Here is an 18,705-nt window from a genome sequence, read left to right as displayed (position 1 = left end):
TTGAGCATAAATGGTTAGAGAAGGCAATAAGGAAATAAGAAAATTACCCACGCACGATAAAAAGCTTTCATTGTTTATTTATAAAAAAGTGTTGCGAAAACCTATTTGAAGCATAAAAATGGTTGGAGAAAATGCTGTTAGGATTCAGGAATAGTATAGACGCATTTGCAGAGCAGAACGGTTGGTACGCTGCTCGGGTGCACAAAGCTTGCCTCCCCCAATAATCGCTGTCGGTCGCCAGCGCTTTCCTTGTTTGATTATTAGGCAGCGTGATCTGATCTCTTCCTCCTCCTTATCCGGCGGTCCTCCCGCTTCTTCAGACACCCTCCACCTCAGGCCACGGGGCCGCGTCCCCTCGCCGGTCTATAAATACCGGCGAAGGGGAGCCAAACAAGATCACCCACCACAACACCATCATCGCATCCCATTAGCATCGCCATTTTCCTTGGAGAGAAGTAGCCAGAAACAGCAGCGCCATGGCCGGCATCATGCACAAGATCGAGGAGAAGCTCCACATGGGCGGCGGCAGCGACGAGCACAAGAAGGACGAGGAGCACAAGAAGGCGGAGGAGCACAAGAAGAAGGACGGGGAGCACAAGAAGGACGGCGAGCACAAGGAGGGCATGATGGAGAAGATCAAGGACAAGATCAGCGGCGACGGCAAGAAGGACGGCGACCACAAGGAGAAGAAGGACAAGAAGAAGAAGAAGGACAAGAAGCACGGCGAGGGCCACAAGGACGACGACGGCCACGGCAGCAGCAGCAGCGACAGCGACAGCGACTGAGCCAGCTCCGGCCCGCGCTCCGGCAGCGTGCAGGTACGTACCAATGGTGGTCGCCGTCTCCATGAGTTCCTTTTCTCGCTCTCATGTTCTTGTTGGATCTGATCTACGTAATTAATTAAGAAGGTAAGCAGTTGCTAATCTTTTTTTGGATCTGTTCGTGCAGTGTAGGCGAGATCGATGATGAACACTTGGGAGAAGTGTGACAGACATATATGTTGCAGGGTTTGGAGCGTGTGGTAGCATATGTATGTAATGCGTGACATGCCTCATGGATCTTGTGATGTATAATAATTAGCCGGCCGCACTGCACTGAACGGTGCTTGTAATAATAACGTTAATCATGTTGGTATTGATGTATCTCCATTGGTAATTTGGTATCCCCATGTTTTCCAAGTTTTTTTTGTGTATGTGGCGTCTCTTTCATCTCTGGAAGCAGTTTTTGTTTCTGTTTCTGACAAACTAGACGCAGTTAGAAACATGTTAAATGATTAACGGTGTTTTGTCTTCCTTCTCTTTTTCAGTTTCAGAAGTTGTGTGGTGCTCGGTTTTTCTTTTCAGAGTTTTGCTTCTTTGCAACTTTCCTCTGTTTTTCATTTCAGAGTTTTGTTTGTTTGGAACCTTCCTCTGTTTTTCATTTTAGAGTTTTGCCTGTTTGCAACTTTCCTCTGTTTTCCATTTTCGGATTTGTGCCCGGTATTAATTCCAGGAATGGAAAAATCAAAGTTGGAGTAGTATATTTACTTGTATAATATATCAGATCACATTTGGGATCGTCACCCATGTTATCATCAAAAAGACGATTCAGCACCCATGCGATAATAAGCTATACTAATTAAATTTAGCCCTAGGTCAGAGTTTGGCGACCCTCCACGTCGGCGGGCAGGGGCTCGCCGTCCTCTGGGGGTGCCGCGAGGGACATCCATGTTAGGACGGCGGCGACGCTTCTCGCTCCGGTGGACTCGGAGGTGGAGTGGTCGTGCCTTACGTCGTCGGCGGGGGCCGGCCGGGCGGCGGAGGAGGAGGCGGCGGCGCCGCAGGCTGCGGAGGGTGGCGCGGCGTCTCCGAGGCCTAGGGTTGGCAGCGTCGGTCCCGGGGCCGAGGTGGGCCAGCGGGGTCGTGGGCCGGCCCAGGAGTCAGGTTCGGCAGGCGGTGAAGGCCCGCGCTCCGGAGGAGACAGCGAGTCCCGGGGGAAGGGAGGCCTGGCGATTAGTGGGCCGGTGGGTTCCGTCCAGCCCATGGCGGGCCTGCCTCGGCCTTGGCCCAACCCCGGCTCCTATTTATGGGTGCGCCGCGGCTGCCTTGACCCCTCGCTAGGGTTTCCCGCATCTAGATCGGAGGTGCGGCGCTGGGCTCGCCATACCAGATCCATCCAACCCATTTCCCCACCTCCCCCTTTCTCAACTTCTTTTGCGGCGGCGGTGATGAATGGGCGGCGCGCGGAGAAGAGGCCTATGGAGCCCCCGATCTCAGATGGGGAGCGGCGCCGGGAGCGCGAGCTGCGGGAAAAGGCGAAGAAGGAGCAGCGAGCAAGGAATGGTGGCAGATCTGAGAGGAGCTATGAGCCGGAGGGGCGCGAGGGGGAGTGGGGTCCCCCTCCCCCATGGTGGATCCAGCAGCAGGAAAGAAGAAAGAAGAAGAAGGAGATGGCTCGGCGTCGGGAGCTGGAACGCAAGCCCGCGGATCTCCCCAGATATGGTGGTGGCCACGGAGATCCGCTGGCCAAGAAGGCCCGGGCGTCGTCTGACCCCTTGGCTGTGTCCCTCCCCCCTGGCGCGAAGGGCACCGTGGGCGAACCCATTCCGGTGGAGGACGGGTCGGAGGCTATGGAAGTGGAATGTTTCAAGTGCGGGAGACTTGGCCATTTCCAGTCCAAATGCAAATTCCAGCCTTTGTGTGTGCTCTGCAAGGAGGAGGGACATGCTTCCGCTCATTGCCCGACGAGGGGTCGGCAGCCTAGCCTGCAGATTATGGGCAGTGCAATTTCAGGGGAGGGTTTCTTCTGCTTGCAGTTTGAAGAGGAGGAAGAGCTGGAGGGCCCTCGGCTCCCCTCGGTGGGAAACGCGGCAATCCTCTCCGCGGAGCCAGGCAGCCTTAACCTGCGGGTTCTCATTCAGGAGCTCAAACACATGGTCACGGGGGACTGGGACTGGCAAGTCACGCAAGTAGGAGAAGACGATTTCATGGTGGTGTTTCCCTCCGCGGACCTTCTTCACATGGCCCGGACCAGTGGCAAACTCTTCCTCTCCATTAACGACATCACTGCTAGGGTGCGGGATGTGGTCCATGAGGTGCTCCCACCAATGGTGATGCCAGAAGCTTGGGTGCGGCTCCATGGGATTCCTGAGAAGCATCGCAAGATTGAGCGCATCAAGGAGGCCTTTAAGATGCTGGGCCGACCGATTCTGGTTGATGAACTTTCCCTCATTAAGTTGGGTCCGGTGAGGATGAAATTGGCTTGCAAGTCGCCGGCCAAGCTGAATGGCACGGTGGAGGTCTGGTTTAATCACGAAGGATATCAGATCAAGGTGGAGCTAGAACGGATGCCCAGAAGGTTGGGTGATGGCGGTGGAGCCTCGGGGGCGGGCCCATCCGCTCCCCCGCCAGACAGCCAACAGGGAAAGGGCGACCCTAGCAAGCAAGGGCCTTCCGCGGGCAACGCCCCCAAGGCAGCTGCCATTGGGGCGCCCAAACCTGGGACGGGGGCGTCTCAGAAGGAGGCAGCCGGCTCCGGCGCGAAGGTGGGGGGCCAAGATGTGGTGATGGGCGAGATGGCGGACGACCCCGAAGACAGCATCCAAGACACTTCTATCGACACCGAGACATGGGAAAAACTGGGTGTGATCGCGACTCAAGACACGGCTGTCAGCCTTCCCCCCCTCGCCCGCTCTCTGGATCCGTCTTTCGAGGTCCTGGGCTCCAGCCTGACAGCTCCGTGTGCGCCTCTCCCTCTTGTGGCAAGGGGGTACGGGGCCATGCCGGGCTCCCCACCCCGAGGGGGGGAGGGCTCGGGGCTGGACTGCGTCCTCATGGACTCGGACCCAACTCCGGCCTCTGACAGGCGCCTGTCGAGTGGCTCTGGCCGACAGGCCAAGAAGACTGCGGGGAGGAAGGCGGGGAGCAAGACGGTGGTCTCGGAGGTTGCGGGGTCGGTTTCGGCGCTGGGAGGCGATTTGGGCGCGGCTCTGGTGGCGTCAGGGCTGGCAGTCAAGGCCAAGCGTACTAGGGCAACTCCGGTGTCGTCTCGGGCTCCTAGCGCTCGCGCCAAGGCCAAGCTCGGAGACATGACCTCTTTGGAAAGTGCAAAGCTTCGTGCTGCTGACAAGAACATGGACACGACAGGTAACCTTCTCCCCTCCTTTAAGATTCTGAATACTTTCTCTGATGAGCATCTCGCCGAGATTCTGCATGATAGTGGCGTAGCGCTAGACTCCTCGTCTCTGGATTTGATTTCTTTATTGCGTGCGCGCGAAGAGGCCCAGGCTGCCCTCGCGGAAGCAGCCGCCAGGTGTGCGGCTGCTCAGGCGGTCGAAGCCACGGACGCAGCATCAGTAGGGGCTGATGCTGTCGACATGCCCATTGAGGGAGCTGAGGCCGAGGCGGCCTCGATCTTGCCTTCTTCCAGTCGAAAGCCGGCTAGGAAGCGTGTGGCCAAGGCGGTCTCCTCCCGTGGAGTCCGCTTGCGTAACAGGATTATCTAATGCGTTATTTCTTCTGGAATATCCGCGGATGCGGGCACGGGGGGGCGTCGCACGCAGCTCCGCGAGTACATGTCCAAAGAACTCATTGACTTTGTGGCGCTCCAGGAGACAATTAAGGCCGACTTCTCCTTTAGAGACCTTTTGGCGTACGATCCGCTCCAGCGCTTTGATTGGTTCTGGATTCCGTCTGTCGGCCTCTCTGGGGGTCAACTGATGGGTTGCAACAAGGATGTGTGTGAGGTTATATCGTGGGAGGGCGGCACGTTCTATATAGCTGCCACTATCCGTCATCGGGTCTCCCAAGCTTCTTGGGTGATCGCGAGTGTTTATGGGCCGGCGGATCACGCGAGGTCCTCTATTTTCTTAGATGAAATCACAGCTATGGTGGGGGCCAAACAATCGTCCAACCTACCAGTGGTGGTAGGAGGTGATTTCAACTTGATCCGCTCGGGGCGGACAAAAGCAACAACAATATTGACTGGGCTAGGGTGTCCATGTTCAATAATGCCATTGCGTCCGCTGCCCTTCAGGAGATCGCGCGTACTGGGGCCAGATACACTTGGACTAACAAGCAACGTGAGCCAATCAGATGTGTCCTGGACCGTGTTTTTTGCTCTAGTGACTGGGAGGCGCTGTTTCTTCTCTGTACTTTAGTGGCGGAAACGCGCATAGGATCTGATCACGTCCCGTTGATTTTGTCCTCAGGGGAGGACAACGTGCGCCGTAGCCATAGATTCTTCTTTGAGACAGCTTGGTTCGAACATGAGGGTTTCAGCCAGCTAGTCACAAATCGCTGGTCCCAGATCGGCAACCAGTTGGGGCGTCAACGAGGACCAGTTGAGTTCTGGTCCTCAGCGGCTGCGGCTTTGCGTGCTTTCCTTAGGGGCTGGGGGGCTAACCATGGTAGCGAGTCCAAAAGGGAGAGGGAGCGCATTACGGCAGATATAGCCCTTCTCGACTCGCAGGCCGATATTAGAACCTTCTCTGGTGACGAATGGGAGCTAAGATACTCTCTTGAACATCAGGTCCTGGCTATTCTCAGGGCGGAGGAGGAATACTGGCGCCGTAGGGGTGGTGTCAAGTGGGTAGTGAAAGGCGATGCAAACACAGGATACTTTCACGCTTACGCTAACGGTCGCAAACGGAAGAGCACTATCCTTAGGCTCCAATCAGAGCGTGGGACGCTGATATCTCAGAACGAAATAGCGAAATACATCTATAACTTCTTCGTTGAGCTGTTGGGAACAGCTGAGGTGAAAAACCTAAGTCTTAGGGCAGACTTCTGGGGCATGCACGAACGAGTCTCGCAGCAGGAAAACGACGCCCTTATGGTGTCCTTTTCGGCCCAGGAGATTGATTGCGCGCTTGCGGGTATGAAGAACGACACGGCCCCAGGGCCTGACGGCTGGCCGGTGGAGTTTTTCAAGCGCTTTTGGCCGCTGCTTAGGGACTTATTCCAAGCGATCATAAACGGCTTCGCCCTAGGTACGGTTGACCTGTCTCGTCTGAATTACGGGGCCATCTGCCTAATCCCCAAGGTCAAAGGGGCAGAAGCTATCAAACAGTTTCGGCCGATTACGCTCATCAATGTACCCTTTAAATTGTGCGCCAAAGCTTATGCTTCTAGGCTAGCGACGGTCGCCCAACAAGTCATTAGTTCGAGCCAAACTGCTTTCCTTAAGGGTAGGAACATCCTGGAAGGGCCCATTGCTCTTACGGAGATTGTCCACGAGTTAAAACAATCACAGGAGCAGGGTGTCATCATTAAGTTAGATTTCGAAAAAGCTTATGACCGCGTAAATTGGGAGTTTATTCGCGAGGTCTTCCTCAAAAAGGGTTTTGAGGCAGGGTTTGTTCACCGGATCATGAGCCTGATCTCGAGTGGCAACACCTCGGTCATTGTCAATGGCAAGATGGGGAAATATTTCCGTAACAGGAAAGGGCTTAGACAGGGCGATCCCATATCCCCACTTGTCTTTAATTTTGTGACAGATGCCATGGCAGCCATGCTGACCAAGGCCAGGGAGGCCGGTCACATCAAGGGGCTAGTCTCACACCTCATCCCGGGTGGAGTGACTCACTTACAATACGCAGACGACACCCTGCTGTTGTTTAAGCCAGATGATCACAGTATTGCTTCGATTAAACTTTTGCTACTAGCCTTCGAGCTCCTCTCCGGACTCAAAATCAACTTTAACAAGAGCGAGGTCATAACCATGGGGATGGACGACCAGCAAAGCTTACGTACCGCAAACCTCCTTAATTGCAAGCTAGGGAGCTTCCCAATTAAGTACCTAGGGCTTCCAATCTCCAACCGCAAACTTTCGATACTAGAATGGGAGCCCCTGTACGGGAAAGTGGCCAATAGGGTAAGCCCGTGGCGAGGGCGTTTCATGTCCTCCGCTGCAAGGCTCATTCTCACAAACTCGAGCCTCTCTTCCCTTCCCCTCTTCACTATGGGGATGTTTTTGCTTGCCGATGGGGTACATGCCAAGCTAGACACTCCTAGATCCAGGTTCTTTTGGGAAGGAACTGGCATCAAAAGGAAGTACCACCTCGTCAAGTGGGCGGCGGTTTGTAGGCCTAAGAAATTTGGGGGATTGGGAATCCTAAACTCCAAACTTATGAATGTTGCCCTTCTAGCCAAATGGTGGTGGCGGCTGACCCAAGATGAGTCGGGGCTCTGGGAAAAGTTGCTTAAAGCCAAGTACTTCCCGCATGGGAACCCATTCACAGCCTCGGCCAACGGATCCGTGTTTTGGAGAGGGATCCAAGCGGTGCGGCCTGCTTTCGATTTAGGGGCCAATTTCCAGACCAACAACGGACTATCCACTAGGTTTTGGCTTGATCATTGGCTGGGCGATTCCCCCCTTTGGCAAAGCCATCCCTCCTTATTCAGGATTGCCACAGATACTAACATCCTAGTTGGGGAGGTGTTACATGTAGACCCGCCGGCGATCCACTTTATGAGGGCCCTAACAAACGAAGAGCGCATCTCTTGGGACGGGCTGTCCCAGCAACTAGGCTCCCATCGCCTTCGGGCGGGGGCTGACACTGTCAAGTGGAGTTTGACAGCATCCGGGAAATTTACAGTGAAGTCCTTATATAACAAGCTAACTGGAGGGCCAGTGCTTGACATAGCAAAGGGTCTGTGGAAGGCAGGCCTGCCCTTGAAGATCAAGATCTTTATGTGGCAAATGCTCAGGAATAGGCTGCCTACTTCGGACAACATAGCTAAACGGAACGGTCCGACCGACGGCTCATGCGTGATCTGTGGGCAAGGGGAAGACGCGAATCATGTTTTCTTCCGGTGCCACCTGGCCAGGTTTATGTGGAGTGCAGTTCGGGAGGCCTTCCACACAGACTGGAACCCCGTTTCGGGGACACAATTGGTCTCGATTCTAAAATCCACTAAAGGGACCTCTAGCAGAATCGCCTGGCGTTGCGTAGGGGCGTTACTATGGGCACTTTGGACGACGCGAAACAAAATTACGATTGAAAAGAAATTTCCTAACCACCCTGCAGACATGATCTTCAAATGCCACCTATTTTTGCAGATGTGGACACCGCTGGGGAAGGAGCGCGATGCTGAGCGCATGACAGAAGCCATGGAGCGTATCAAGTCAATTCAGACGAGGGCAAGACAAAACATGACGAGTTGATGATGCTTTTGGAACCTCCCGCGGTGTTTAGTCGTTTAGGTCATTGCTCTTGCTGGTCCGTCATGGTGATTATGTAGCGATGAACCTTGCTTTTGCTGCCCTGAAGGGTGTGTTGCTGTACCTGTTACTGTGTAACCGTTAAACCTGGTTGCCTTTCGGGCTTTATTAATTTAAAGCCGGACGCTTCTAGCGTCTTCGTTCCAAAAAAAAAGGTGCTAGGTATCCTCACTGCTCTCCAAAACTAAATATTCATGATACCGGATCTCTCTAGCGTAGCACGTCATCCTCTCCTAACTGAACTGCTTCCATCATATAGTCTTGAACTGTTTTACGCATAAGAAAATGGTTAATTCCCGAGGCCTCTTATTTCTAGATAGTGCAATGCATTGGGCATTATATGACAAGATGATAAAAATGAGAGAGTATCCCATTTGATTCAGAGCTAGCTAGTCCATTTGAGGTAGATCGAGGAGAGGGAGAGGATTTTATATATATATACACACACACAGGGGAAGATGACTGGTGTAGAATTGAACATGATGGGTGGAATTCTGATCTCACATCTACTACCTCTATTCCAAAATATAAGACGTTTTGCCTACCAAAATGTCTTACATTTTGGAATGAAGGTAGTATCATAGCTGCATAACCCACGTGAGTTTTTAAAAGGCAACGACAAGAGAAATGAAAGATAGCCACGGCTGGGACCAGATGTCACGTGATTTGACGACCTTGGTTTTCTAAAAGATGTACGTAGTCACGGGAAGAGATAGGAAATATGAGATGAGGGCTCTTTTTAAAGAACCTCTAGACATAGAACCACACTAGATGGAATAGGGTATACAACTAAATCTGAATCGTCTATTGATGGAGGGTTAGGCTCTGTTTTGGCTGAAAAAGAATTTTGGGATTATTCGGTGCTTACTATGCTTGCCACATGGTGATCGGAGCTAATTTCTGGCCGTCTAATAAAAAGCATGTAGGTGAAACAAAGTATTTAACTATAGCGTATAATTTCAAAATTTAGCGTGGACATTTCCCGTAGTGGCAATATACATGATCGATAGTCATAGAAGATCGAATGGCTTCACCGCAGGAGATCATCTCTACTCCACTTCCCCATCCCAGTCGCATGCCACTTCGTTCCCATCAGCTTCCTCGCCGCCACGTTGATGCCTTTGCAACTCATGCATTACACAACCGCTAGTGCTTTCTTTAGGATAGTGTATTTATTTTCGACTGTCCTGTTTTTTTTTTAGAAAAGGAGGATGACCCCCGGCCTCTGCATCTGGAAGATGCATACGGCCACTTTATTGATTATTCACGATGACCATACAAAGTATTACACCAATGTGCCTGAATCCACCATCTTGGCAACATATGCCACTACTCCTATCCAATATGATGAAAGAGAGCTAGCCGGGCCACTACCCAGACCACTCACGTAATCCTAACATCAATAGCCGGAAGCCGAAACACATTCGGAAGCCCCAGCCGAGCCACATACCTGGTCTGGGGCATAATCCGGTCAGACGCACTCGTGTGTCGTCGCCGCCATCTTCCACAGGTCCGTCTTCAGATCAAATTGAGGCATCTACCATGTCTGGCCACTCCGCCATTGACGCCACCATGACGCCAAACAGCAACCTCCTCCTGCGCGAGTCCATCTCCGTGCATCGGACGTCGAGCCTCCACAGCGCCACGCCGCCGACATCCGCCGCCATCAATGAGTGAGATGGAGCACCGCTCCACCCTCCCCCCAGCCAACGCTTACTCCAAAACGGCACCCCCAGGAGAACCTGGACGCGTCGGAGGAAAAGCGGAGGCTTGGGCGAAGAAGGGCACGCCGTCAGCAGCTGTTACCCACCCCAAACAGCGCCCGCCACCACCCAGCCCTCAAGGCGGCGCCTTCAAGAAGGTCACGGCGCCAAAGACGCCGCCGCCGCCCACCGGAGTTAGGTTTTCACCCGAGAAGCTAGGTGGTGGGGAGTGGAAGGGCAGACCTTGACAAACGTCTCCATGAAGAAATCGGCGCCCGCAGGCGTCGTCGTCGTCGCGGCCGGCCGTAGCCGACCCGGGTTTCCCCCGATCTGGATCCCGACCACCAAAATCGCATCATTGGGAGGCCCTTAGGCGGCAGCATAGGGAGGGGAGGCGAGGGGTGCGGCGGCGGCGCTATGGGGCGTCACCACCACGCCAGATCCCTTCCTCGCCGCCAACAGCAGCCGGCGGGCCAAATCGGGCGCGGACCAAATCTGGCGCCTAAGCACCCGCACGCCTACGCCGCAGCCACGGCCGGCCAAGCTCCAGGCCACACCACTCCACCCACCCAGAGAAGGAGAAGCGCGAGACGAAGCAGAGGGCCGCCGGGGAGCGCCGCGACGGCCGCAGCGCCGGAGGCCGAGCCTTCCCCACCTGGAGCGGTCGCCGTCGTGGAACGACGCCGCGCGCGCGAGCGGGAAGCCCCGCCGCCGCCGTCCGCCGCGCGGGCTTCGCCCGGCGGTTTCCTCTGGCGGCGGCGCGGCAGAGGAGCCGGGGAGAGGGGGTGGCGGCGCGGCGGGTTAGGGTTCCCCCGAGTCGCCTGGGAGGCGACGCGGGGGTCGTGGATGTGGCCCTTTCGACTGTCCTGTTACCCAAGGACTACTTCTTCACCGCAAGGGACCAGGCATAGCTAAGAAGACACATGTTTGGGATTTGGGCAAAAGGAGCAACACAAATGGCGCCACACTTGTTGTAGGCTACAGGGTCAGTCGCTCTCGCCAACCAGATGCCTCACTTTCTCTCCGATAACACAAATGTAGATTGGCACCTAGGGACAGGCTCTGTATTGCATCACATTGTTATTTTTCAGTGGAGCCTAGCTCAAAGAAAACTGCTACCTTTTGGCACACATAAGTACAGAGTTAGTTCCCGAGGCTTCTCATTTCTCACTAGTGCAATGCAAATATGCAATTGAGCATCAGATGAGGGGATGGTAGAAGAAGAGATATCAACTCATTCAAAGCTAGCTAGCCATGTACTTGAAGTAGACCGAGGAGAAGGGGATGATATTATATATCCATGAGGAGAGTGGTGGGGTGTGATTATGATCTCACATACCTATGAAATTAGTTGCACAACACGTGGTAGCAGGGAGAAGCAGAAAAAACTGCCCGCCCCTAGGGACGGGTCCGCTGGCAGGCAAGTTTGTAATTCGTGGCTACATGGAAAAGAAGCATTACCTGATTAGTGTTTTCTCCATTGCCATCTTTAATCATTACTCGGACACTGCTTAGAAGATACACGTTTGGGATTTGGGCCAAAAGGAGCAACAAAAGTGGCGCCACGCTTGTTGTAGGCTGTTGTCGGCAGAGTAGGTCGCTCTGGCCAACTAGATGCCTCGACTTCTCGCTGATGATGCAAATGTAGATTGCCACCTGGGGATGAGCTGTATATTGCAACACATTGTCATTCTCAGGTGGAGCACGACTCAAAGAAAACTGCAACATTTCGGCACACATTAGTATGGAGTTAGTTCCCAAGGCTTCTCATTTCTAGTTACTGTAAAGTAATTGAGCATCAGATGAGGGGATTGTAGACGAAGAGAGATCAACTCATTCAAACCTAGCTAGTCATGTACTTGAAGTAGACCGAGGAGAAGCGATGATGCTATATATCCATGAGGGGAGGCGCGGAGGTGGAAATCCGTTGGTGCTCCCGGGAGCGCGCGCTCCGGCATGTGAAAAAATATTTTAAAGTGTGAAAATATTTCAAACAAAAATTTTACGCATACATCTCGGCATTATATGTGTGTACGTCAAGTTTCGGAGAAAACCGATATTTTTTGTGGCTTGTGCAAAAAAGACAAAAAGATGTCTTGTGGAAAGCATTTTTTAACACCGGATTTTATCTTTTTCACACGCGGCAAATAAGTTGTCGGTTTTCCCCGAAACGACTTTGTGAGCATGTACAATATCGAGATGTACGCGCCAAGTTTTTGTTTGGATTTTTTTGAACTTTTAAAATATGTTTAAAACACATTTTCAAAATCTGGAGCGCGCGCTCCCATGTGCCAAAACACCACTCTCGGAGGTGAGGCTGTTTTTACGAAGAGAAATATGTAGTGTAGAATTTAATGTGGTGGGTGAATTTATAATCTCATATACCTATGAAAGTTGCCCAACACATGGGAGCATTGAGATGACTACATGTCGATTCAATGACAGATACCTACCAATGGCACGAGAAATGAGATATTTGTTTGATGCCTTCCATTTTTTGTTTGATGCCTTCCATTTTTTGGAAGATGCACATAGCCATAGGTAGAGATGGAAAAGATGATCCAGCTAGCAAGATTTAGGACCCTCAGTCTTCCTACACTCGCTCGGATGCTGCTAGTACTCCTACCAGAAACAACTGTGCCATGGCCGGCATCATCCACAAGATCGAGGAGAAGCTCCACATGGGCGGTGGCAGCGACGAGCACAAGAAGGCCGAGGAGCACAAGAAGGACGGCGAGCGCAAGGAGGGCATGATGGAGAAGATCAAGGACAAGATCAGCAGCAACGACCACGGCGACGGCAAGTCGTCCCGCGACCACAAGGAGAAGAGGGACAAGAAGCACGGCGAGGGCCACAAGGATGACGGCGGTCATAGCAGCAGCAGCGACAGCGGCTGAGCGTGCCCCGGCAGCGTGCAGGTACGTACGAATGGTGGTCGTCGTCTCCATGCGTGTGCGTGTGTCAACATTTTCTTGTTTCCTTCCCCTCTGTGTTTGGCGTTCTTCGCTTCTTGCTGGATCAAACTCTTCTTTTAAAAAAAAAAAATTTGTGCAGTGCAGGCGAGATGAAAGGCTTGGGTTGATTTGGAGCGTGTGGCAGCATATGTATGCAATGCGTTACATGTCAAATGGATCTTGTGATGTAATAACCAAACGGTTGCATTGCATTGCACGGTGTTTGTAATAATAACATTAAGGAATCATGTTGGTATTGATGGTGCATCTCCATCGGTAATTTGGTACCATCTTATTTTCCAAGCTTTTTGTGTATGTATATGTCGTGTCTCTGTTCATCTCTGGGTCTCTCGGCCAGAGCGTGATTAACGTCTGGGATTGTTTAGCAATGGTTATTGGTGTTCTGCTTTTCCTCTTTTCAGTTTCAGAATCTGTGTAGTGCTCTGTTTTCTTTCAGAATTTGTGTTTGCAACTTTCCTCTGTGTTCCGATTCTGGATTTGGGCCCGGTATTAATATTAGGAATGCAAAAATCAAAGTTGTTCCTCACAAGAGCCAATCACCACATGATCTTCCTCTCTATTTGCTGAACACATATCACATCACATTTAAAATTATCGCCCATGCTGTCATTAAAAAGATGATTCAGCACCCATGCCAGATAAGCTATACTAATTAAATTTAGGCCCTTGTCATTGCGGGCTAATAAGGTGCTAAGTGATGCTGCCAAGAGGTGCCAGGTATCCCGACTGTTCTCCAAAACTAAATATTCATGATAGTTGATGTCTCTGCTAGAGCACGTCACCCTCTCTTATCTGAACGTCTTCCAGCATATTGTCTTGAACTGTTTTACGCATAAGAAAATGGTTAATTCCTGAGGCCTCTCATTTCTAGATAGTGCAATGCATTGAGCATAAGATGAGAAGATGACAGAAAATGAGAGAGCATCCCATTCAATTCGAAGCTAGCTAGTCCATTTGAGGCAGATCGAGGAGAGGGGGAGGATATTATATATACACGAGAGGAGAGGCTGCTTTTGTGAAGATATCTAGTGTAGAACTGAACGTGGTGGGTGGAATTCTGATTTCATATATCTCATAGCTGCATAACCCATGTGAGTTTTCAAAAGGCTACGGGTCAAGACAAATGAAAGATAGCCACCCTTGGGACCAGAATGCGATGTAATTTGATGACCTTGATTTTGTAAAGATGAATGTAGTCATGGGAAGAGATAGGAAAGATGAGATGAAGGCTCTTTTTAAAGAACCTCTCAGACTTAGTACCACACTAGATGGAATATGATATACAACTAAATCTGAATCGTCGATTGATGGAGGGTTAGGCTCTCTTTTGCTGAAAAAGAATTTTGGGGTGGTTTAGTGCTTACTATGTGTTCCACGTGGTGCTCGGGGCTAATATTCGTCTAATCAAATTCATGTAGGTGAAACAGAGTTTTTAACTATAGCGTATACTTTCAAAAGTTAGCGTCGACATTTTCCGTAGTGGCAAAATACATGATTGATAGTCATAGAAGATCGAATGACTTTGTTTCAGGTGATCATCTCCACTCCACTTCCTCATCTCACTCGCATGTTGCTTCATTCCCATCCGCGTCCTCGCCATCACACTGCTGCCATTGAAACTCGTGCATTACAAAACCGCTAGTGCTCTCTTTTGGATGGTGTATTCCTAGTATGTTTATTCATCTCGAAGAACACTTCACCACGTAGAGAGGGCCATCAACATCTGAAGTGTTGTTGTTTGTTGTCATTGATACAACCAAAAAGGACGTGAGATTATTGTTCATGGTTAGGCAGGGGTAGAATTAGGATTTGGGCATGGGGGGAGGGGTGGGGAAATACATTTCACTTTTCACATCATGTTCAGAATTGGCACCCATGTCTTTTACATGACCCCACACTGAAGTATTATCATCGTTATAGGCCAACTCCAACACACAGGAAGGCACAGAACCGCTTAAAACACCATTTCTCCTAACATTTTTTACAAAAAGGGAGCAATGGCATGGGCAGCCATATTGTTTTCCAACACTCATCTTACAAATCTTCACATCCTATGACCGAACCAAAATCTTCATCGCCTCCTTCAAGTCAATGATTCGTATTTGTCAAACTGAGCGGACATGACAAATCTTACAACATATAAGCAGTCTATCTCAAGCGTCGTTGTGTTTGCGCTCTCATGTCCTCGTTGGATCTGATCTAATTAATTACTCCCTCCGTCCCATAATATAAGAGCTTTTTTGACACTAGTGTAGTGTAAAAAACGCTCTTATATTATGGGACGGAGGGAGTAATTAAGAAGGTAAGCAGTTGCTATTTTTTTTGATCTGTTCTTGTAGTGTAGGCGAGATCGATGATGAACGCTTGGAAGAAGTGTGGCATACATATATGTTGCAGGGTTTGGTGTGTGTGTGTGTCATGGCTGCCACGACTACCACACCTGCCACGGCGGCCCCAGTGGTCAGCGAGGGCAACGGAGCCACTACTAGCTGGGTTGACGGAGTCAAGGCGCTCGAGAGAAGGGCGACCAGTGGGCCCGCACGGTCAGGGCGCGTCGCGTGAGTGTGGCATGCCTGTCGCGGGTATTACTACGCCCCGATGGGTGTGAGTGGGTATCGAGTATTATTGTATCCACATTAACTAGAGAAGCTGATCTTCTCCACCGGCATCCTCCTTCCTCCTCTCTCCCTATAAATCCCCCAGACCTAGATCGGGTCCCTTACAACTTGGTATCAGAGGTCCATCATCCTGGATCCACTCTACCAGAAGCCCCGCTACCACACCAAAGCGGCGCAGCAGGCGGCAGCCATGGAAGAGCAGATCGCAGCCCTGGTGAAGGCGGTCCATGACGGGCGCACCGTCAACGACACCTGCCTCGACGCGATCCAGCAATCGCTCGAGCTCTGGCGGCCGGCGGTGACCAACCTGCAGCAGCAACTCGACGAGCTACGTACCCATGTCGGTCGGATCGCCCTCCACCCCGTGCTGACGGCGTCTTCGACATCACCCGAGGACGCGGTGGTGCAACCGGCGTCGTCTCTTTCGACCGATGACCCTGGGCACCACGGGCCAAGTGGCCACGGCAGGAACATCGACTCCGGGGTTCGGCACACAGGGTAGTCACTACCCTGGCGCCGCCTCCGGTCATGGGTGAGCCTCTCCGACCCCCTTTCCCTTCGAAATCCGGCGAATCAGGCTGGGATCTGGGCATCTGGCACATCCTGTTGATCTTCCACCTCAGTCTCCCCACATTTCGTTCGGGGGACATATCAATTGGGCCCTTCCGAGGCTTGATTTCCCACCCTTCGATGGCGAAAACCCCCAATTCTAGAAAAACAATTGTGAAAAATATTTCAGTGTCTATGGAGTTCAGAGAGAGATGTGGGTGCGGGTATCTACTCTCCATTTCGAGGGTAATGTCGCGCGTTGGCTGCAGGTGCAGGAAGCACACGGCACCTCCTTCACCTGGGAGATGCTATGCTCAGCCGTGCGTGCCAATTTTGGCCGCGAACAGTACCAAGTTCAGCTTAGGCAGTTTAATACTCTTCGTCAGATAGGGTCAGTTATAGAGTACATGGAACAATTCGAGGAACTCATGCATCAGTTGTTAGCTCATAATCCTGCTTTTGATCCGTTGTTCTTCACTACGCAATTCCTTGATGGCCTCAAAACCGAAATTAAAGTTGGTGTTGCTTTACATCGCCCTCAAGACTTGGACTCCGCATTTTCTCTTTCTCTGTTACAGGAGGAGCTGATGGGATTGATGCCCCGAAAGGACCAAGGTCAGGCGAGACACCCTGCTCGGCCACTGCCAGTTGCGGGTGGATTACACCCCCGTCCGGTGCCGCCCGCGCCTCTAGTAGCGGCAGAAGATCGTTGGGCCTTGGACGCGGCTCATGCAGCTGACCGGCGCGCTGAACCAGCGCGAGGTGAGACGGTGGAGGGCAACACCCGACAAATAGCCATAGAAGCTCCATGTTTCATATTAATAGTCTAAGTTACATGTCACTTCAAGTACGTTGACCTTTATTTCGCAAAATAAAAAGTATGTTAACGTTTGATGCACACAACCAGGGACGACTACAATAGAAAGATCCTTGCCGGGGCAGCTCACCCAACGGCAACATTGCAGCCACCCTTGGGCCTAAGAGTACCGACACCATCAACATCATTGGAACCAAGGCTCGGGAAGCACCTGCATAGTTGGCATGTAGATCTTTGTGAATACAAAGAAACCACAAGACTAGACGATGACCAGAAAACAAAACAATCGCAAGCCCCCTTGCCGAGGATGCCCCCGAGGCCCCGACAAGGCTCCTTGTCGAAAACACTCGCAAGGCCCCGACAAGACTCTAGCCGAGGGCGCTCATGAGACCCCGGCAAGACCCTTGCCGGGAATATACACGGGACCGCGACAAGACCTTGCCGCCCCAGCTCAGCAGCCAACCCACCATCTGAGGCTAGTACCCACGTGGCAGTACGTGGATGCTAATCCAACTAGCCAAACACCAGCGTGGCGGCATGCAGATCTTCGTGAAGACCTTACCACCATGCCGACTCAGCAGCCTATCAGCCTACATGGTGCTGCATGCCTCGTTGGCCTGGACGCGTGTCGGGGTAAGGTGGAGCGGCGACGGACGGGACGGGCCTCGTTACCGCCCCCGATAAAGCAACGGGACACCTAAGGAGCGCATTTAATGCGCCTTGTCCCGTAATGACATGCAATAAGCTTAACCACCGTATACCTTTCCACCTCGTGTGTGCTACTGTGGCGACCTCTTTTGACTATAAAAGGAGGCCCGAAGCATAATGGAGAAGGATTCAGATCTTTTGGACTACACACGCACCGCAGCTAGTTCGAAAGCTCAAGAACACTCAAATATACACCAAAGCAGGATTAGGGTATTACGCATCCTTGCGGCCCGAACCTAGGTAAACGATCTTTGTGCTAGCTACTAGACCCGCTCTTTGCACAACCCCGCGCCCACCAACCGTAGAAGGGATCCCAGTGATTCCATAGGTGTCGTTTCCACCGACACAAACAAGAGTTGCTTCAGTTGTAGTCGTCCCCACACAACCGGGCCCAGCCATTTCTGAATTCGAACACAAGTTAGTGGTACACATGCTACTTACTTAGAGGAAAACGATGGGCAACCTGGATATCCACAAAACAATATATGAAACAAATTAAGCACTTTATCATGTCACGCCTAGGCAAAACCATGTGTTCTTTGTTAGCACTTGTCTAAGCTCTGGTGCAACAACCGGTAACCGTTCACGGATGCATTACATTTGGAACCATAAACATGAGTCTGCAGCTGTCCCACACTGCAATCTTAAAAGTCCTTAGAGATGTGCAGCAGATACTCCAACCTCCAGTGCGATCTGCGAACAAGGACATAATTTACTCCTCTTATGTAATTAACTCATGCTCCCTCCGTTTCGAAACGTTTGAAGTTTTGGGTTTGTCCAAAGTCAAATATTTCTAAGTTTGACCAAGTCTATAGAAAAGTATACTAATATCTACAACATCAAATTAGTCTCGTTACATTAGTTATATTTTCATTCTATGTATGGTTGATGTTGAAGATGACATATTTTTTAACAAAATCTGAGTAAACTTAAAGATGTTTGACTTAGGACAAACCCAGAACTTCCAATATTTTCAAACGGAGGTAGTAGCTAAAATGTAGATCAAACTGCTGAAAATTCTCTTTCGAGAACCGGAGAAAAGACAACAATGATGCATTGCAAGAAGTGTGAGTCCTTGATACGCAATTGAGGACACAATCAATGTAGCTGGCCCTGGCCTGGACACACACACA

At 51.4% G+C, this 18,705-nt stretch overlaps 2 protein-coding genes across 4 annotated transcripts; both read left to right on the top strand.

Annotated features, from left to right (window-relative positions):
- The first annotated feature begins 308 nt into the window (after positions 1-308).
- On the top strand, positions 309-1,162 carry LOC123087365 (dehydrin HIRD11). Of its 2 annotated transcripts, none has more exons than XM_044509361.1 (2): positions 309-818; positions 954-1,162. In XM_044509361.1, the coding sequence occupies exon 1, from the start codon at positions 477-479 to the stop codon at positions 783-785; it is 309 nt and encodes a 102-aa protein (XP_044365296.1). In that variant the 5' UTR covers positions 309-476; the 3' UTR covers positions 786-818; positions 954-1,162. The 2 variants fall into 2 exon arrangements, with proteins under 2 accessions (XP_044365296.1, XP_044365295.1); XM_044509360.1 differs by having other exon boundaries at positions 322-818; positions 949-1,162.
- Positions 1,163-12,433: 11,271 nt separating this feature from the next.
- LOC123087364 (dehydrin HIRD11-like) lies at positions 12,434-13,270 on the top strand. Of its 2 annotated transcripts, none has more exons than XM_044509359.1 (2): positions 12,434-12,823; positions 12,965-13,270. In XM_044509359.1, exon 1 carries the CDS (start codon positions 12,548-12,550, stop codon positions 12,800-12,802), a length of 255 nt encoding a protein of 84 aa, XP_044365294.1. In that variant the 5' UTR covers positions 12,434-12,547; the 3' UTR covers positions 12,803-12,823; positions 12,965-13,270. The 2 variants fall into 2 exon arrangements, with proteins under 2 accessions (XP_044365294.1, XP_044365293.1); XM_044509358.1 differs by having other exon boundaries at positions 12,960-13,270.
- The last annotated feature ends 5,435 nt before the right edge of the window (positions 13,271-18,705 follow it).

This window comes from Triticum aestivum, chromosome 4A, assembly GCF_018294505.1.
Source record: "Triticum aestivum cultivar Chinese Spring chromosome 4A, IWGSC CS RefSeq v2.1, whole genome shotgun sequence".
Lineage (NCBI taxonomy): Eukaryota > Viridiplantae > Streptophyta > Magnoliopsida > Poales > Poaceae > Triticum > Triticum aestivum.
The sequence above is the reverse complement of the archived record's forward strand: the minus strand, read 5'-3'. Positions and strand labels throughout refer to the sequence as shown.

Excerpts from the sequence above, each read along its gene's own strand:
- LOC123087365 (XM_044509361.1), top strand. The coding sequence starts at position 477 with ATGGCCGGCATCATGCACAAGATCGAGGAGAAGCTCCACATGGGCGGC.
- LOC123087364 (XM_044509359.1), top strand. The coding sequence starts at position 12,548 with ATGGCCGGCATCATCCACAAGATCGAGGAGAAGCTCCACATGGGCGGT.